At 42.9% G+C, this 22,176-nt stretch overlaps 1 protein-coding gene across 2 annotated transcripts in view; it reads right to left on the reverse strand.

Moving 5' to 3' along the window:
- The window catches only part of LOC105693347 (probable oxidoreductase PXDNL), a 62,654-nt gene that overhangs the window by 25,877 nt on the left and 14,601 nt on the right, over positions 1-22,176 (reverse strand). The window contains exons 1-2 of one of the 2 annotated variants that reach the window (XM_048659709.1): positions 16,493-17,056; positions 10,937-11,124 (exon numbers count right to left, since the gene is read on the reverse strand). In XM_048659709.1, the coding sequence (XP_048515666.1) occupies positions 10,937-11,124; positions 16,493-16,517 (213 nt within the window). In that variant the 5' untranslated portion in view covers positions 16,518-17,056. Of the gene's footprint in view, positions 1-10,936; positions 11,125-16,492; positions 17,057-22,176 lie in introns of those variants that run through there. The other variant, XM_048659706.1, reaches the window with a different exon arrangement.

The raw sequence follows: 22,176 nt of genomic DNA on the forward strand, positions 1-22,176 counted from the left end.
TATTCGAGATGCTCCGCGTAATAAGCGAAGCGCTCGTCATGTTTTCTGCAAACATCCGGCACAGCTATACTAGCCGCTCTCGGTATGCAAAGATGTAAAATCTATGTGATCGTGATCGAATTTTCCGCTACTATGGGGGTCTGTCATACCTAAAAGAATGAAGAAATTTTCAAAAAACGTTCGTGTCCCACGCATCTATGGTTCAGAAAACTATAATAAAAATATGACTGGCGTGAATATAAAAATATAAACTGTACATAAAATATTATCATGTATTTATCGGCGCGACATGATCAGAGAGCATCCGGCTAATCCAAATCTAGTAGCCAACTTGGTCTATCCGTTAAATTAATCAAGTTATCGCGATTTTTTTACTCTCTGAAGCAAAAAAAATCGTGATATCTTCACGGAAAAAATTCACAGCTTAATTTACTCAACGAATTCGTATTCCTCAGGTAAAAATACGTGAGAAAAGTTGCCCGCAATGAATTTTGAAAATACTTCATTTTTGGCTCCAAAATTGAAAAAATCGTAAGGGGTACCCCTTGGAATTTTGGCGATTTTGGACCAAAAAAAAATATTTAGTTTTATATGCTGCTCTTATGTATTTTGATCCCAGGAATCCGAATCTGAGAGCCAAATTGATCTATTTGTTAAAGTGATCGAGTTATCGCCAATTTTTCGCTTTTTGGAGCAGAATAACTGAGATATCTCGATGGGAAAAATTCGCAGCTCAATTTACTCAACGGATTCGTGTTCCTGAGGTCAAAATACATCAGAAAAATGCCATACGATCAGTTTTAAAAAATAAAAATTTTTTGCCAAATTTTGAGATTTTTCCAAGGGGTACCCCTTGGAATTTTTTCAATTTTGGGGTCAAAAATCGATATTTTTTTTTCTTGGGTTTTATATGCTTTTCCTACGTACTTTGACCCCAGGAATTCGAATCTGCAAGCTAAATTGATCTATCCATGAAATTATTCGAGTTATCGCCAATTTTTCGCTTTTTGGAGCAGAAAAATCGAGGATATCCCGATGGAATTTATTGCCAACCTGATTTAATTGACGCCTATCGCACGCTTTAGTGATTCTTGACCCAAAAAACTCCGAATACGCGTGGGAGGTATATAATGATATGAAATTGAAAAAAAATAACGGGGAAAATTTTCGAACGAGGGATGAAATGAAATGCGGCGCCCGCATACAATGCCAGTGTAACGTGAAAATATGGCGAATGCGAGACGTGTGGGACATAAAACACCTAGCACGTGAGATTGGACGACAATTTGTTTGGCAACTTGTTCCGATAAGGTGTGCGAAAGGTAAAGTTGAAAGAAGAGCGTAAAAAGATACGACGTCTCGCAGAGGTAAGGCTGATGGTGAGGGACTTGGGGCCTCGTAAAATCTGGTTAATGAAGTGCTCGCATAGACACCCCTTACTCTTCCTAATATTGGAACCAATATTTTTCCCCGTAAATTATTTTTCCACCGCGAAGCTTGAGGCTGAAGATAATTAGATTTATTAAGTCGGCCGGTGTTTACACGAGCTTGGAGCGTGATTTATTGAAGAAGGCCTCTCGACGGACAGGAAGCGACGCGGACGGAGGAGAGAAGAAAGAAAAAGGAGGAAAGGGTGCACGGGGGTGTGGGGAAAACCGAAAGTGGGAAGTTGGGGGATTGGCAAACGAGGTGAAGTTAGAACGCGCGGAAGAAAGACAGCGCTTGTTATAAACATTATGAGGTGACTATAACTCACTCCAAGTTCGATAAGCTCGCCTCGGCGATCCGTTGCAAACCTATCTATGGATCCTCGTGCACGTACACGGCGTGCAAGAATATCTCTACATTATCATCTCATTATCTCACGGACGCACACTCAAATTCGGGGGTCGTATCGTGCAAATTGTAAATCGGTTATCCAACCAAACTTCCGCAACACAGCCACAAACCGAGACTTGTTTTTTTTTTGCTACGCTACCGACGGAGTCTAAAAAAAGGTAGTCGTAAATTAAAAATAAAAAAAATATCACGAATCGAGCGATCTCGCGTACAGGTATGTATCAGAGATGTACGTATAACGTACAGCACCGGCGACGAATAAAATGTCGTAAAAAATTTTGCCCCAAGCGATACACATGTGGCGGAATATATAGTTTGATTCATATAAAAAAAATAAAAAGCGAAACATGAAAATTGAATGATGATGATAATAATAAAACAGGATAAAAGCACGTGAAAAAAAGTTGCCCTCGCCCGGCCGCGGCGAGAGGATACCGTATAAGAGTGGTCCGTTCGCGGATGACACGTGTCGATAGATGTCCATCCAATATGCAAAAAGCCGATGGAATTCGGTTCGCGACTGAAAATAACCGATGAGATGATCGAATGAATTACAACGGGGTCAAATATAGTGACGAGAAGAGCTATGGACGGAAGAAAGAAAAATAGCCACGATATGAAGGATATATGACGTCGAGGATAAAGAAATAAAGATCAAAAATCCTCTTCGACAATCCCAATGAAAGTAGGTGAAATTTCCAGTTTTTGTTCTCCTCATTCCAGCGATGGATTTAAAATGTCCGAAATTCTATCGGTTTCGTACGGGAAAAGAGATGAAAAAAGCTTCACGCCTGTCCAAAGAATAGTCACGCGGGAGATGATAATATTTGCTGTCGATAATTTGAAATCACTGGCAAGGTAAATATTATTTCGACAAAGAAATAACAAATACCAATCTTGATTGAGAGCGGACGATACGGGAAATGGGATGATCGTTGTGAAAAAATATACCAATTTTAATTACTATCACCGCTCATAAGTCACGTCATATATGCGAATATATAACCCCCGACAATAGTTTTCCATCCAATCTACGGAAACGCGCTTTTCAGTCGATATGTCAAGAGCGATTGAACCGTCACAAGATTTTATCTGCAGGTGGTATCATTTTTTTTCTCTACTTATTTTCTCTTATTTTCTCGTTTTCCTCCTTCACAATGACTGTCTGCGTTCTTGAAAAAAAAAGGCCATCGATTCACCCGGCAGCTACATTCATTTTGTACGAACTGTTCCGAGCCAATGTTTTTCATTTCGATTTTTTCCGCCGTCCGATCGTATTGGTCAACGATGAGGCCCGACGCTCGGTATCGAGAACGGTATTATCGCTCTGTGGAAATTTCTCTCTTCGAAAAATCAAGATCCGGGAAACGAATGGAAATCCGCAGCAGCCAAGTACGTAACACACATTCGCGTTGACAGGTGGTGGCTGAAAGAGAGAAGTAGAGGCACCGGTGAAACCGGCGAAAAATCAGAGCGAACGATTTATTTTCAGTCTCGAAAGTGAAAAACGATCGAAAGGAAACAAGAAGAAGAATAACGAGAGCGAAGAAAATGGGGAATAAAAAAATAAATGGAAAAAGAATAACAAAAAAGATACCACCGGCTGACAATACATAATAGGTCCGCGTTGAGCTCTGCTACTTCTGGCGGTGGAGGAGGAGGAAGAATATCGTCGTCATTTGGTGATATTGTAAATTCGACTGCGTAGGAATACATTCGGGATGCGGATATCCCGCGTGTGTGTATACGTATCCACCGTATTCGCATACATTGAAACATCCACCACAGAGTAACAAACGATGACGTGGTATTATTTTATTATTTATGGTTTGAATTTCCCGGCGGTCCTCCGACGTTTTTCCGATTCCCCAGGATTAAGTTACCACGGGCGCTGAATTAAAACGCTAATAACGAGCGGACGATATTTATTGGGCAGCTTTGCACCGAGAACTTTCATCCCCCCCCCCCCCCCCCCCTCTACCGCCTCCGCCACCTCCGCACCTCCGCCCGTTATATATCCACCCTCGCGGCCTACCTTTACCTTCGCCGTCATCCCCGTGGCCCTCGACACCTCCAGGTTTTACCATTGTTTTCAACGGGGGCGTCCTTACACTTTTACGAGGGCGATTTTGAGCTTATTTCCTCGCCTGTAACACCGCAGCGCAGCGCCCCTAACTCAGCTCTTATTCTGTCGGATACCCGTTCCCGGATAAACCCCCGGAAAAACCGGACCCTCTACCTACGGGTACGGTATATAACGTACCCGGAATTAAGCGATTTTTTGAGGAACAATGACCTCAGTTTTCTTGGCGCGAGTTGGTCCGACTGTACCTAACTGAATTTCGGTACTTTAACCCGCTGTGCTTTGCGCGATTCAACGCGGGATCATTATTCCCGAAATCTCCCCTGCAACGCGAACGTCGCGGTTTACTTTCCTCTCGAATCCTTTGCTCGGCGAACGCGCGGCGAAAGAAACCTCGGCATACCGCACAACCGACTCTGTTTACCCTGCTCTGCAGTTGCCTCGAGGGAATCGTCAGCTTTAACCCTTTTCAACCCTCACCAGGAGTTCAGCTGTATCAGCAGGGATAGGCACCTTCCTACCCATCTACCTTATATCCTCGTACAACCGAGATAGAAGCATTATACCGTACCCCGCGCGATATATTCACCTACGAATATCCTACCTATGCGATATCTATGCCTCGCCGCCCACGCACTCTCCAGTGTGCCGGGGCACCCGATTCCTGATTGTTTCGGCAAACCCTGCGACCGTCGAGGATTCTCTCCTTGACCCCTTTTTCCCTTTACATCGTCGTCCGCGCGGGACCGCGCGAATTATTCCAATATTTTAACAGGATGTAAAACCAACGAAACTTTTATCCTCGCGCATACGCGTATGCATAAACTAGCTTTTCATTTTCTCACAGTATCCTATTCTGAAAAGCTGACCAGCTAATAGTCTTAGACTTTTCTCAAAATTGGGGCCGGAATTAGATATTCTATTTGTGAAATTGAAGAAAAAATTTAAACGACGAATGAAATGCACGTACAATGCCGGTAATATAAGTATAAAGGGAAAGTAAAAAATGCGGATTTCGCTATTTCATTGTATCGCAGCCCTACATTCAATGATTTTTGTTATAAATTCGCTAATCTATCCACGAAATTCCGTAGTATATCCGCAGTACGAAATAAAAAGTATAATATCTACCGCAGTCTGTACAACGATCGTACGCTCGCGATTTCATTAGAAAAAAAGATTCAGATTCGCGATATGGAAGTAAAATATCATCGTGGATTTCCGTTCAATTGGCTGGGTGGAAATATGGGAATAGATACAGGGAAATAGCGATTGCGATTGATTATTTTTTCTCTTCCACGAATAACTTGATCGCATGTTTAATTCCTCCGAAGCCGGATTAAATTCCGCATTTCCACGCATATATTATAGTGGTAATCGTATTGAGATCCGTAATATCACAATACCCGCATCCGTAGAATACGAGTATTGGATTAATATTTGTTCGTGTACGTATTTATCGCATGTGTGCCCGGATAGGTATACCATAGGTACTGTACGTACGTCGCGGTCAACGGCAGCGTAAAGGGTGCACGTTGTAAGCCGTTGACATTGAGCTTCTGCCGGAACGTAAGTTATAGGTAGGGTATCGACAAGCAAAATCCTCTTGGCAAAGTCAGTATATTCCAACTTGTTCGTAAATCAGATCGTGTAAATCCGTAAATTACACGACGTTACTTTCGACCCACGCCCGACGCGGTGCCGCTGCACCGGGCAACGCACGAGCCAAGAAAACCTTTTTAAAAGCGCCGAAAACTGAAGAAAAAGAGAGAAAGAAAGAAAAAAAAAAAAATTAGGGCAGGGAAGCAAAAGAGGAATTCTGGAAAACCGTATAAAATTTCCAGCACAATTATACAAACGGGATCGAAACAAAGCGAAAAATCTGAACGGAACAACTCGCCGGCCTATTTCCAAGAAGCTACAAATACATCTGAAGAGAGAAAAGAGGAAAATAAAGTCTCGATAAGCCCGTGAAAGGGACGTGGGTTTCGGCGACTTCTTAACACCCTAAGAGCTCGGGGTGAAAGGATTGAGATTATTTCGACCTTTCAGATCTTACGCGCGAGATTGGCGGTGAGGTTGGTTGGAAATGTACCAGCGTACAATACATTACAAGGCTGATCGTATTTGCAATTTCTAAAAAAGCGAGAGGGGAAAAGGATAAAATAGTTGACAAGCCACATGCCCCGCTGTCGCTTCTAGATGTCGAGCAGTGATTGAATCGGGTGTTATTCGGTTTGACCGCGGATATTTCATATCGACCGGTCAAAACTGTAGAGTCCGGTGGGTAGAAAAAGACGCGAGAACTTTTTCAATCCTTCGTTGACTCTGGTGTCAAAGCAGAATGCGGCGCTGCCTCCTTCGGAGGCTGTTTGATTTCGACTCCGGTTATGCAGTAAATGTATCGCAAGTGTTTCTCGTACCATTTTTATTCTGAATCGTATTCGTCAAGTTTTTCACTTCGTCTTCCGTTCGCATTTCGCCTTTCCTTTGCCCCCCGCCGCCCCTTTTTTTCCGTGTAAATAAGATAACGATATTAAAAAGGCGGGACAAGCACGCGAAATTCCGGGTAAACCGAGATGATCTCAACAGTTTTATAGATACAACTGAAAAAACGGACGCCGGTGTTTCTTGTGTTCTAATTTTCCCGAGTCATCTGTTTTACATTTTTAATCTAAACCATTTTATACTTTGGTCCACGGTCGTTCGTGCGGAAAAAAATTCGTGGGAAAATTTTTTTCCTCAACTCCTTATTTTTTCTTAGTACTTTTCTTATATTCCAACGGTCGCTCGAAGTAAGAGAATATACAGAAGACGGAGATAAGGCAGGGAAGAAATTCTCCTGAAAACACAAACTATAAGACTGCACGGTTTTTAGATTTCTCGAGCTTTTACAATTCGACTCGGGTGTAGGTACACGTGTACAAATACTTCAAAAGACACGCGTCGCGACCATTACGGTTTTAATCAACGTCCGCGCGAGATTATAATTTCAGAAAAAAGGAGGCATTCGGGAGGAGGATACGGAAGATGGTATTATCGCTCGCGATCGCTGTGCAAATTCTAGGGTAGAAGGACATTGAAAATTTTCGAAGATTATATTTCACGGCAGCTATAGGTCGTATCACGCCTATGTGGCGACGGTTTCTCGCTTCGTTTTCCGTAGTTACAGGCGAACAGAACCGCAACACGTGACCACGGAAGCTGCGCTGGTAACCGGGGGACAAAGATAAGGGATGTTTTTTCGAGAGCTTATAGGCTCACGGTGTCGCGGTGGGCCGGTTATACCTCGGCGTTGTTCCGTGGTGCTTTTCCGTACGGAGGTATACCTATGTACGGGAGTATGAATGCATATCTACGTAATTCGTTCCTACCGACCTCACGGTCCATATCCTAGACAAATAATTTATACATGGACGCACGAGCTTGTCTAATCCCATTCGGATTCCAGCGGCTGGTTATAAGAAAGAAAAAATTGACTGCTAGATGCCGCGACCATTCACCACGAACGAATGAGCGAAGAATGAATGAACCAATGAATACTTGAAGACCGGCTTAATAGTGCATGCAGGTTGCGTACGAAGGGTAATAATTTCCGAAAGGGTTACCGCTGGAACGTTGCCAAAGGAGTCTGGAATTCCTACCGAGCGGGAGGCGTTGAAAATTGCTTTTTTCAGGTTAAAAAATTCATACGTTGATTAGGTAAATGCCGCGGCTGAAGATATTGCACTCGGTATACGGTGCGTTTCGTAAAGTTACGAACACATATCCCGGCTACTATCCCGCTCCGAGTTTTGTCTCCCTCGAGGAAGATGCGAGCCGTGGAAAATATAACGTTTCTCGCTGATGCGGTGGCGGTGGCGCTGGAAATGGTAAAATCGGTTCCGGGTATCGACGTTGTAAATTTCGATCCAAGAAATAATGACGAGGTCAGGCGCGGTAATAATTGCAGGCTGGGCCGTTTCGAAACAATTTATTCTCTCGACGCGCGTTTGAACGTTGATTATCCGAAATTATATGACCCGTAGCTAATTCAATTACGTAATTTTGCGGTCAAACAAGTCGTACTCAATGACCCATAAATCACGGTGACAGACAAAGTGTTGAATCGTTGTTTATTCCACTCCTCTTTCACCCTCCTCGACGCCCTTGGCAACCCCAATGCCCTACGCCCTACGCCCTATAGAAACCCCGACCTTTTCTCTCGGTTCGCACCCGCGGCGACAACGGTCCCGCGGTATCCTACGGGAGAAACTGCGGCGCAGGTCTTCTTCGGATGATATAATAAGTGGCCACATTTTTCTTGGCTATCCCGAAACCTGCTTTCTCTATACCTATATACCTATCCTCGGATGAATTATACATTGGGAGAAAATGTATGATATGTAGGTATTGCGAATGAAGGTATAACCACGTGATAAAATCCGGAATAATTTGAATTAATTCGCGTTATAAATGTGCAGGGAACTCTGGAAATATATGTAACGGGTATGAGGAAAAATTTTTATCGAAAGGTACTTCGATTACGATAGAGTTATACATCGCGGCGCATAACGAGTTTAAAAATAAATGAAACCGAGAATATTCTCTGACGCGAAAGTGGAAAAAGTGATCGGTGAAAAAGAACGAAACGATCCCTCGTCGTTTGAAATTTGAAAACGAGAAATTTTACAGCGGTTATCACATATCTTGACAGTAGTGGGCATAGGTCGATAGCCTCGTGCGAATAGATATGCGGACAAATGAACGTACGTACAAATATAAATATTCAGGCGGAGATTGAACACGGGGAGGCGCGTGTACCGTGGGCCGCAGGTCGAGTTGTGGAATTTTGTAAATTTTTAATCAATTGTCCCGGTGATGCAACGTTCCGCAACGGTGATTCTCTCCCCTAAACGTGAAGAACCCTTTACAACAAACCACTCTGGGTCTCAAATTCGCACCTTTGATTAAAAACTGATCAAAGCCCGGCCAACTGTGCTTCAGAGGAACGGTTGACGGCAATGGCGGTGGTACGCGCCGAGCTATACGTATACACCTATACATAATATCTACGTATACGAGGTTCGACGTGGTTTTATGGGTGAGGTGAGTCGAGGAGAAAGAAGGAGAGGAGGGTAACGTTTTTTAATCCCTCACTCTTCACGTCAACCGGAATGTTTTGCAATTTTCGGCAAGGGTAAAGTCGCGGGCGCGGTACGTTGGCTTGAGCAAAGGGAGAGGGGTACGGCCGGGTGAAAAAAAGTTGGAGAAAAAAAAGAAGCAGAGAAACGAGAGAGAGAAAGAGAGAGAGAGAGAAAGAGGGAGACACCTCGCTCCGAGCAAAACCGCACAAGGGCCGAGAGATAAAAATAGTTGAATGTTATTAAAGCTGCTCTACAGGGAAAAATTCACCGTTTATCGAAGCCATAACTGAAAATTAGATTTTTTTTTTTTCATTTTTTCGCCTCCGCTTTCGATTCTTTTTTTTTTCAGGTCCGAGCTCTCCCCGGAGATCAGTGTACCGCGCGTGCTTGTTTCTACATGGGACTTCCGCAGCCGACGATATTATATGTAAGTGTATACGCAATCGAGGGTGAAATGTTTTTGGTGCCCAAACCCCCGTCGAGGAAGACCACCGCCCACGATCGGTGAATACGCGGTTAATTATGTAAGTACTTCTGCTCGCACGCGCGTGATTAAATTATTCCGCGTGCGCGATATTATCCGCTTATGGTTGGAATATGTGCGCACGTACGACGACACAGCTGCGTGCGATATACGAAAAGGAATACCCATCATATTCAAGCAGTTTCAGGTGAAATTGAAAAAGTGGCAAACATGACATTTTGACCTACCCTCACTCCTCGTATCTCTACTTTCAGAAAGTTCACCTCCGCTGGCACCTTATAATGCGAGCAACGCGTTAAGAAAACTTTTGCTCGACAAATTTAACTTGCAAATATCATCAGGCCATTTGCGTTAAAATTCCAGTGATGCTGTGTTTTTTTTTTTTTTTTTGCGTATGATTTGATTCATTTATTTTCTCGTGTTTGGTATTTTGAATTTTTATATTTTGTTATTCTACACTTGCTTTTCAGTCTTGAGCTGCAGTAGAGCAAAGAATTACACGGGGAGGGAGAGAAAAAAAAAACCACAATAGCAATACTTGAAAAAGTTTTACCCAAACCCGCACAACTTCTCCGTTATGTTTCGGAAAGAATGTTATAAGAATTTAAACAACCTATACATAGCAAGTAAGCTCGATTCTACTTTTCTATACTCTTGTACGTACATGTAGATGTACAACGTTTTCTGTTATACACCAAATAAATGTACACAAAAACGTTAGGTATAAGTAGATTCGCGCTGTAGTTATCCACGTGAATTTCTCTTCGATGGATGTACAACTTATCGCATGACAGATACGAGTGGCGAAGAAAAAGAAAAAAAAAAAAAAAAAAGAATAGAAAAAAGTACGAATAAAGAATAAAATAAGAATGAAAAAGTAGAAAGAGAAGTGGTCCTATACACCGTATATCCGTTGAAGCGGCAGACGTAGCGAGAAATAATGCATGTGCGGATACCTGAGCGCGGGGAGGTGTAGTTGCATAATGCATCAAAAGGGGGAATAAAATGGAGGTAAAACGATAAAAATGCGAAGACATAGCCGGGATGTGCTACGGGGTGTCGTATAACGTCCTTCGTTCGGCGTAATACATCCGTACCACGTACATACATATGTGATATCCATACGCTCCGGATGTGAGGAGATATGCCTAATTGAATTTCCCAATGAAATGGAATCGTCTTCCGACCCAACCCACGAGTTACGTTGCGGATGAAGTATAGCTATGCCTCGGGTGTTGCGTTACGAACGTAGAAAATCGCATTCCATTTGCTTATCGCACATTGTTGCATAACCGCGTCTCGTTTTATTATGCGAAATTTCGAAGCGATAACTTCGAGTCGATCTACTTATTGTTAGTTACGAATATGGACCCATGCTATGAACAATACGCTGCGTCTGCTTACCACTTTATCCCCAAGGTTTCTAACCCTGCAAGGCAAATAAACGGTCTGTCCTTCGAGTGCGCTGACATTGGCGGCGGTGGGTTCAAAAATCGGCAAATCACTGTCGGTCCTATCCATCAAATTTGACGAAGAATTGCCCTGCTTCGCTCTCCACGCATCGGACGTCGATCCACGGGGGTAGACTGGATCTGAAAATTACAAAGACGGATGACATTTTGATAATTTTCAGAGGTGATACATCAATTGTCATTCCGCAGATTCGGATTCTCAAGCTCTGGACGTATCGGAAACCAGTCGCACCCGATCGATTCGGAGAAGATCCGATATTCGGCTTCAAAGTGAGAAAAAAAAAACGTAAAATGCAAAAAACTCAGCTCCTCCAACCCGCCGACCACCTTAATGCACAATTCTTCCGCGAAGGGGCGACGAGGGGGGGGGAGGACGAGTAAATATCAAGATTAGAAAATATAGAGCGCAGGGCGTTAGCCATGCATAGATCGTTGCATGAGTGTCACCGGGTAAAGCACGGTGGGTGGTCGTGAAATGCGAAATATAGTCTCTTCTTCATGCCCGACCCCGAGTCAGGTTGTGCACCCTTACCGGGAGAGATAAGACCCGTATACACACCCACTTGATGACGTTATACAAATCACCGCTTCCTACCCTCTCACCTCGTCCTCGTCCGAAACGTCTTTTTTCTCCCTTTTTCCAAGCCCCGCTTTCCCGCCGGCCCCTTTCATCGCGCAACAGCAGCAGCGGCAGCAGCACCACCGTGTACGAAACTCCTGATAACTCCAGATTAATTGACAAAAAACTCACCCCGCAGGAGTAAATAGGCTGAAGAGAGAAACGGCGAACACAACGCGAGACCCCGTTGTACACGACAATCTCGACATTAACACGAAATTAAACCGGCGCCGTTGCTTATATCTAAAAGGTATAAAACCCCGTGTGTCGTGTATATCCCCATGTTTATATTTCTACATAGCTACGCGAGTATACACATACATACATACACGTGTATAATACGTTACGTGTGAAACGGCATCACGCTAAATTTATTATACGTACACCTTACCCAGCGATCTCATCCCCCTTCGTGACCTAGCCCACAAAGTTATTATCTCGAGAATCCAATTTCAACAATTGCGCACTAATAGTCATTTCTATTGTCGTCCACATATAGCTGCGTCATTTTTCCGTCAGGGGATGCAAATCCTCGGTAAATTGATAATACCCACAACGAAGATACGTCGCTGACCGCCCGCGCCCTTCTCTTACGTGAATAGAGATCTTGTAATGCGATTTTCACTTTTAAAGAGCAAACTGCACGCGCGATCTACGGTGAAATGGGGAAAAAAAAATCTCAGACTCGAGGGTACGTATTAAGATTGAGAATAGAAATTTTTCATCTGTACAGAGTGAGGTACCAAAAAGGTAAAATCGGGCATTCGGTCGCGGTGGATTCTAATGGGAATGGTTCAATTACCCCGGCGGTGGAATCGAGCAAGAACGCCTCTGAGGACGAGGAGCTGCTTAAGCCCCGAAGACGTTTTTTTTCTTGTTCTTCTTTCATTTTCTGTGTATACCATCCCGAAAAGAGGGACATAGCTCGTTATTTTTCCAAAAGGTTGGAGAAGGAAAACCCGAAGCAATCTTCGAAAGGAAAAATAAAAACTAAACAGGTATAATACCGAAAGCTTTTCTATGCGCGGCTGTTGTCGGATATTTCGAACGTATACTACATAACGGCGTCCCCCTCGCGGGACGTACGAACGGTTGACTCAACGATGCAGAAAAATCTTACAAATAAAATCTCCAAGGTGTGTCTCTCGGCTATCGTCACGTAAACTGTTACACTTTATCCTACGTAGTTTTCGTCCGTCTCGGAACGATCACGTTTCCCTCGTAATGAAAAACGAACGAGAAGAACATAAAAGGAAGCCAGAGCGTAATTTATGTGTATCCAGTGTCGATAGTTTCGTGGTTTTTATCTCGCAATGGTCGGTCCGGAGGAAAAATGGAAATAAAAATCAGTTTTACGATAACTGCATCACCCGGCAGCGGCACCCGCAACGCTATCGACGGACTTTTATGAGTTTTGACTGGTCCGCGTGCAGCCGGTTTTGTCTTCCCGCCTTCTTCTCCCTTCGTTGAGAAGACGAACGCGGGACGGTAAAAGGCTAGGTGGTCAGAGGGATCGGGGCATCGGCTGGTCCGTTGGATTGTTCGGTACACTTTGCGGCACGGCAGTTTCAAATTTTACATCGTCTGTATTCAAAGCGGGTACGGTGGGTATAGGTATATACGTGGCACGGGACCGCCAGCGGGGAGAGGAGAAGAGAGAAAAGAAAATAAAACCGCGAGCTGCGACTCCTCAGAGTTTAGAGTTTAGAAACGATTTTCAGAGCCAACGAATATCCGAGTGAAGTACTTTTCGTAGTCCTCTGAAAAAATTTTTTGGGGTAGACTCGCCTCTTCGCAACTTTTTACAGTCTGCGCAAAGAAACCGATCGAACGTAACAAAAAATTTAGCGATACGCTTCACTTGTCGACGTGTCGGATTACGCGTATTTGGATTGGGATATAGACAACGGATTACGGTATTCAAAGTTTGATTAAGCGGTAAGTTGCCGCCGCCGTCGAGAAAGGCGCGTTGATTCCAGTCTGGAATTGATTGGCAGTTTTGCGGGTGATCAGCGGTAATCGAAGATCAGGTTGCTTTTCGGGATAATTTGACGAGTAAAGTGATCCTCTCAGAGCTATCGAGTTCCGAAGTGTATAATCTTTGGTACACGGCGAAATACGTACACGCGATATACGGCGCAGCATCGATCAAAGTCCTGCGTAGTCGTTGAAATTCGAGTAACGTTTACCGAGTAAATATTTCGTTCTTGGATAATTCAAGAGGCGCAATCGACACCGCGACCGTTTCGCGCGATGAAAATAAACCAACGCGCGACGCGCGAGAAGGGGGTTTCGAACGGAGGAGCGAGACGGAGAGAAAGAATAATGTAGCGACAAAGCGCAAAAAAGAGCGCGTGTAAAAAAATTGAAAAAAAATAAAATAAAATAAAATAAAAAGGGCAACGAAATTAACCGCAGCCGACTTTGGAGGAATGGTGGAAAAAAAACAATCAACGAACGGGCCTCGTGTGCAGCCGCAGCCGCAGCACCGACGGCGCATGCAACTCGTAAGAATTTCCCCACGGTTTATGCCCCATATTCCGGGTATTCCGTAGCGCCATATTCCACATGTTCACGCCTTCGAGAACGCCACATATATAATACCGTACGAATGTGTACGTACGGTAGACGTTCACCTACTCGTACACCGTTTAGCGTGGAAGAACGGACTCGCACGATATTCTTCAAGACGGAAACAGTGCCGCGGTACTTTTTGAACAGGAAAGAAAAGGAAGAAGAAGAAGAAAAAAAGAAGAGTTTCGCCGATTCAACGCAAGGCTAGATGAAAAACGAAATCCCCAAGATTAATTCCGCGGCCTCCGCAACCGCGGGTGAGGTGGTGAGGTGGTGAGGTGGTGAGGTAAGGTCGTACACTGTACAGAGTCAACGAGGCGCAGAAGCAGGTTGGCGTCTGACAGCTGCGATGAAAGCCACTTTCGTGCAATTTCAAACACCTACCATCAACTTGAACCGTGATAGCACTCCTCATTTCGTAGCGTACATTCAGGTATAGATATACAAACATGCAACGCGTATAACTGCGGATCTCGGTTGGTTTGCCTTTTCGTATACGGTGCAGCGGGCTGCACCATCAACAAGGCGTAGTGGTACCGCGTCGCGGTATAGAGAGACACCGACTATCGTTCTATCGTAGAAGTCCCCTTTTCCCGCCGTATTTCTCTCTCTATTTCGGTCTCCCTCCGTTGCAGCACCTGCATACCCTATACCTTTCGTAGCGCGCGGTAGCTGCAGCGGGGTGCAATTTTCACAAAGAGTCCGCTGCTTGTGCGATGAGCTATACGCCGAGGTCCCGGGTAATGGAACTGCCGCGTGAACTACCGAGAGGTTACAGGAAGAAGGAAGAGCAACGATGGGACCAGGGTGTGCGGCGCGGAGAACGGAACGGAGCCGCTGAAAAAGCACAGAAAACAAAGGAGCAACGAAAATAGTAAAACGACGGAAGAGAAATGATAAGTATTCGGCTGGGTCGGTCGGTCGGTCGGTCGGTTGGTTGTTTGGTTCGCTGCTGCACGGATATGTACCGAGCGACCCCGTCGCTATGATTTCGTGCGACTACTTTTTTTTATTCAACCCCCCGTACGAGTACATAGGTATGCCACGGTATTCGCTTTAGGTGTTATAGCTACGTACGTGGCAGCGTAGGAGGCTGAAGGCAATTCGCGCTCGCGGTGACGAACTTTCTTCATGTGTACCTCTGGAATGGAAAACGAGCTTTGGATATCACGAACGACGAACACATGGGTACGATAAACGGATACGCTCGCACACAACGGAAAATGCTACGTCATATCCTGTGTTCTGCAGTCTACCCGGGCCTGTAACGGAGTGACTGTGTAGAGAGGCACGGGGATTGTAAAATGCGGAGAACTTGAAACTGCAGCGGGGACAAATCTTCGTTACGACTGTATAGGCGACGCGGGGGGAAACAGAAAACATCTCGAAATAACGCAATAAGAGAAATATAAGAACGCGGAGTTCGACATGTGGCTGGTTCCACGATGGCGCCAACAGTTTTTCATGTTCCATCCTACCAAAACTAATTTTACTGGGAACTACAAACAAACAAGCTCCTAGCAGTGTGCCGGTTTCCCGTCTTTCCGCGGCGTACCCTCCGAGAGGTGCGCCACCAAAAGAAAGCAGCGTGGCTTCGGAGTTGCAATTTTCTTTCGCCTGGTTTTATTTTATTTTATTTTTATTTTTTCTTTTTATATTTCGAGGAATCCCCCGCTGCATCGACTCCGAATGATGGCAATTTGAAATTTTTGCCAACGGTGTTGGTTTCGACGGCGATCCAAATTACTCTGGTCGATGTAAGAAAATATTAATTCCCCACCCCCGCGACGCGAATCATTAAGGAATTAACGAGCGATAAAGATAAAAGTTTTTTTTTTTTTTCGATTACACATCCATTTCAAAAAGTAGAGAGCCGATAAAAAACAACGGAGCGAATCGGTGAATGGCCTTCTAAATTTTCTTCTCATTTTACGAAAAAGATTCTACAAAATCCACTTGTGGTTTATATCGGGTATGTGCTTCTAGAGAATATTTTTTCTTTTTTTTTTTTCCAAGAGGGCGGGCGGGCGACGTCGTGTATTAAGAGATTACCGGGGACCTTGGTAGCAATATGGCGCCTACTTTACCTCAAAGGTATATTTCTATCGCCACCTCGAGCGTTTCGGGCGCGGGACTCTTTCTCCGCGTGGTCCTTATATTGGTTTATGCATTAAGTATTACAAGGGGAACGCACCTTTCGTAGCGTTTATTACATACACCACGTGACAATATAACCTTGGTTAATGCTTCCTAAATATCTACATTACACCGCGACGCGCTTCTAAAATTACTTACCGGGTTTCTTCGATTTTTTTTTCATCTCCTGTTTCTTTTTTCTTTTTTTTTTTTTTTTTTTTTTTGTACAGCTGCGAGAACCGCCATTTTCACTGCTTTCACCGCGACAATATACAGCTGTTACCGGTTCTGCTACCGTTGACAAGGGCAGAGTTCCGGCGTACGCATAAAGCTCGTACTTCCATTTGTTTATCCTCGCGTTGCAGCGAGCTTTCCGGATTATTCACACCTACGATACTATTTACCGTTGTAGCCGAAAAACGGATGCACGTGCACTGGCTTCGATACGCCTGGTTTTTCACGGATAGGGGTGAAGCGTATTTTTCGACAGTTTCGAAACAAAAATTTTTGACATCGCAGAGAATACGACCCTCCGATCATCGGCCTCGGGGCACGTTGATATATTACAACGTATGCGTAACGAATCTTACGAACGATACGTGTTTATGGATAACAAAATTCCGCAGCGGTAAGAAGATTCGGCGGAGCGTCTCGCGAAACGACATCACGTGTGAAGGGAAAATAAAAGTTGGGAATAATCCGAAAATCCATTACCCCGCGGTGATAGAGCCTCGTCCTCGGTTCGTCGACGTGCCGATAATCACAAAATTCCGAAAAACCAATTTACTCGAACACATGCTCACGACCTTCCGAATTTTTTTGAATGTGCACTAGGGTGGGTTGAAAAAAAAATTTTTCTTATTTTCTTAGCACGGAGGCAGAATTTGTACGTAACAAAGAAAAAAAATTTCAGAAGTAGAAAAAAATTTTTCTTACGTAATTTGACCTCAGAAATTCGAATCTGAAAGCCAAATTGATCCATCTGCGGAAATTACCGAGTTATCCCCATTTTTTCGCATTTTTTGGTACAAATTTGAGGATATCTCGAAGAAAAAAAATCGTAGCTCAATTTGGACAACAGATTCGTGTTCCTGAGGTCGAAATACATAAGAAAAGTGCCATACGATCAATTCTTATTCTCTCAGATTCAAATTCCTGGGTACGAACTACATTAAAATAGACGATAAAATGAATTTTTTATTCTTGATCCCGAAAAGCTGGAAATTGGCGATCACTCGGTCAATTTCAAAAATAGATCAATTTCTCTTTCAGAATCGAATTCCTGAGGTCAAAATACATGAGAACAGTGTCGTACGATCAAATCGCAAGAAAAAAAAAATTTGGCCCGAAAATCCCCAAAGGGATTTGAACCCGCGCATTTTATCGATTTTTGGGTCAAAAATCAACATTTTATTTTCTCGGGTTTTCCATGCTATTCTCATGTATTTCGATCTCAGAAATTCGAATCTGAAAGCCAAATCGATCTATCTGCGGAAATTACCGAGTTATCCCCATTTTTTCGCATTTTTTGGTACAAATTTGAGGATATCTCGAAGAGAAAAAATCGTAGCTCAATTTGGACAACGGATTCGTGTTCCTGAGGTCAAAATACATGAGAAAAGTGCCATACGATCAATTCTCATCCCCTCAGATTCAAATTACCGGGTACGAACTACATTAAAATAGACGATAAAATGAATTTTTTATTCTTGATCCCGAAAAGCTGGAAATTGGCGATCACTCGGTCAATTTCAGAGATAGATCAATTTCTCTTTCAGAATCGAATTCCTGAGGTCAAAATACATGAGAACAGTGTCGTACGATCAATTCGCAAGAAAAAAAAAAATTTGGCCCGAAAATCCCCAAAGGGATTTGAACCCGCGCATTTTATCGATTTTTGGGTCAAAAATCAACATTTTATTTTCTCGGGTTTTCCATGCTATTCTCATGTATTTCGAGCTCAGAAATTCGAATCTGAAAGCCAAATCGATCTATCTGCGGAAATTACCGAGTTATCCCCATTTTTTCGCATTTTTTGGTACAAATTTGAGGATATCTCGAAGAGAAAAAATCGTAGCTCAATTTGGACAACGGATTCGTGTTCCTGAGGTCAAAATACATGAGAAAAGTGCCATACGATCAATTCTCATCCCCTCAGATTCAAATTACCGGGTACGAACTACATTAAAATAGACGATAAAATGAATTTTTTATTCTTGATCCCGAAAAGCTGGAAATTGGCGATCACTCGGTCAATTTCAGAGATAGATCAATTTCTCTTTCAGAATCGAATTCCTGAGGTCAAAATACATGAGAACAGTGTCGTACGATCAATTCGCAAGAAAAAAAAAAATTTGGCCCGAAAATCCCCAAAGGGATTTGAACCCGCGCATTTTATCGATTTTTGGGTCAAAAATCAACATTTTATTTTCTCGGGTTTTCCATGCTATTCTCATGTATTTCGAGCTCAGAAATTCGAATCTGAAAGCCAAATCGATCTATCTGCGGAAATTACCGAGTTATCCCCATTTTTTCGCATTTTTTGGTACAAATTTGAGGATATCTCGAAGAGAAAAAATCGTAGCTCAATTTGGACAACGGATTCGTGTTCCTGAGGTCAAAATACATGAGAAAAGTGCCATACGATCAATTCTCATCCCCTCAGATTCAAATTACCGGGTACGAACTACATTAAAATAGACGATAAAATGAATTTTTTATTCTTGATCCCGAAAAGCTGGAAATTGGCGATCACTCGGTCAATTTCAGAGATAGATCAATTTCTCTTTCAGAATCGAATTCCTGAGGTCAAAATACATGAGAACAGTGTCGTACGATCAATTCGCAAGAAAAAAAAAAATTTGGCCCGAAAATCCCCAAAGGGATTTGAACCCGCGCATTTTATCGATTTTTGGGTCAAAAATCAACATTTTATTTTCTCGGGTTTTCCATGCTATTCTCATGTATTTCGAGCTCAGAAATTCGAATCTGAAAGCCAAATCGATCTATCTGCGGAAATTACCGAGTTATCCCCATTTTTTCGCATTTTTTGGTACAAATTTGAGGATATCTCGAAGAGAAAAAATCGTAGCTCAATTTGGACAACGGATTCGTGTTCCTGAGGTCAAAATACATGAGAAAAGTGCCATACGATCAATTCTCATCCCCTCAGATTCAAATTACCGGGTACGAACTACATTAAAATAGACGATAAAATGAATTTTTTATTCTTGATCCCGAAAAGCTGGAAATTGGCGATCACTCGGTCAATTTCAGAGATAGATCAATTTCTCTTTCAGAATCGAATTCCTGAGGTCAAAATACATGAGAACAGTGTCGTACGATCAATTCGCAAGAAAAAAAAAAATTTGGCCCGAAAATCCCCAAAGGGATTTGAACCCGCGCATTTTATCGATTTTTGGGTCAAAAATCAACATTTTATTTTCTCGGGTTTTCCATGCTATTCTCATGTATTTCGAGCTCAGAAATTCGAATCTGAAAGCCAAATCGATCTATCTGCGGAAATTACCGAGTTATCCCCATTTTTTCGCATTTTTTGGTACAAATTTGAGGATATCTCGAAGAGAAAAAATCGTAGCTCAATTTGGACAACGGATTCGTGTTCCTGAGGTCAAAATACATGAGAAAAGTGCCATACGATCAATTCTCATCCCCTCAGATTCAAATTACCGGGTACGAACTACATTAAAATAGACGATAAAATGAATTTTTTATTCTTGATCCCGAAAAGCTGGAAATTGGCGATCACTCGGTCAATTTCAGAGATAGATCAATTTCTCTTTCAGAATCGAATTCCTGAGGTCAAAATACATGAGAACAGTGTCGTACGATCAATTCGCAAGAAAAAAAAAAATTTGGCCCGAAAATCCCCAAAGGGATTTGAACCCGCGCATTTTATCGATTTTTGGGTCAAAAATCAACATTTTATTTTCTCGGGTTTTCCATGCTATTCTCATGTATTTCGATCTCAGAAATTCGAATCTGAAAGCCAAATCGATCTATCTGCGGAAATTACCGAGTTATCCCCATTTTTTCGCATTTTTTGGTACAAATTTGAGGATATCTCGAAGAGAAAAAATCGTAGCTCAATTTGGACAACGGATTCGTGTTCCTGAGGTCAAAATACATGAGAAAAGTGCCATACGATCAATTCTCATCCCCTCAGATTCAAATTACCGGGTACGAACTACATTAAAATAGACGATAAAATGAATTTTTTATTCTTGATCCCGAAAAGCTGGAAATTGGCGATCACTCGGTCAATTTCAGAGATAGATCAATTTCTCTTCCAGAATCGGATTCCTGAGGTCAAAATACATGAGAAAAGTGTCTTTCGATAGATTTTAAAAATACTTCAGTTTTGGCCCAAAAATTAACATTTTTTTTAATAGGGTTTACATGTTATTTTCATGTATTTTGATCGGAGGAATCTATCTATAAAACTGATCGAGTTATCGCCAATTTTTCGCTTTTTGGAGTAGAAAAATTGAGATATCTCGATGGGAAAAATTGGTAGATTGACAAAAAAATACTCTGATTATGCGTGTGAAATTACAAAGACCGACCGTTTTATCACAAATTTATCAGTCCACCTTTTATAATGCATTACAACACGATGCAAGGAAAGAAAATTTTATTTAGAATTTTTTTTTTTTTTTATGTACACTCGGTGCCTCTGTTTCTGTACTAAAGGTCCTAAGCTTCGGTATGGCCTCGTGGACAGAAATGAACTCGCTGGGTGTACTCTGAACCATTTAAATTCTGAATTTTCACATATTTACTTCCTTAAACGGTTTGCGGTTACATATGTAGAATTCGCAGAAATGCCGCCAAAGGATGCCGCCGATCAGGTGGATGAAAGGGATGATTCAATCACGAGGTGTGAACAAGATCTCGATCAGGTGTTGACAGCTCGTCTGACACCTGCTCACAATGGGAGTTGGATACAAACAAGGACTGTGATTTCACACCTCATCATCTATTAAAAAGCCATAAATTATATTTAAATTTTGGCACGTGCCGACAATCTAAGGAGTGTCCGACGCACGTGTTAAAAAAGGGCGTTGCAATATGCGACGGAATTTGATTGGGTGAGCCGAAGCTAGCCACCGAACTCCGCGCGGACTGCATTTGCCCAATGATTTTTATGTATGGATTTTGGTGCGAGAAAGCTCAGGGTGGTGGGAGCGTAGGACGCGAGGCGGTACGACGCGGAGCGGTAGAAAGACGAACGAGATAGAGAGCGCTCGAGTCCAGCCCGCTGGAATATGAAATCTCGAGCTGCTTAACCCGCCATCACGTTTTTCACTATATCTCGGGAACGAATGATCGGAATTTGATGATGCGTTGAAATTTTGAATACGTGATTTCGTGGTCATGGATCTTATTTATAAATTAGGTGCGTTGCTGAATTTGATCTACGGATTCGTGTTCCTGAGATCAAAATACGTAAGAAAAGCATTTTAAACCCAATTAAAACAATGATTTATTTTTTGCTCAAGAATCGATTTTTTTTTTGGGTTTCTCAAGAGTAATCTCACGTATAATCAGCTCCGAAATCCAAATTTGAATGCCAAAATCATCTACTCATGCAATCGATCGAGTAACCATCGATTATTCGCTGTTGGGAGCAGAAAAAGTCTAAGACATATCGATTGGTTCTAGTCGTAGACCCGCTTTGATTCGTCGCAATCCATGCATGGGTCGAAATATTCGAATTCCTCGGTCTACGAGGGAGCCCGAGTTCAGCTGGAGTCAGGTATAGCCACGGGTGCGCGGTTTGTTGTGGGGCGTGACCTCTGCTCAGCCCTGAAGGTGACGAC

Source organism: Athalia rosae, chromosome 1, assembly GCF_917208135.1.
Source record: "Athalia rosae chromosome 1, iyAthRosa1.1, whole genome shotgun sequence".
NCBI lineage: Eukaryota > Metazoa > Arthropoda > Insecta > Hymenoptera > Athaliidae > Athalia > Athalia rosae.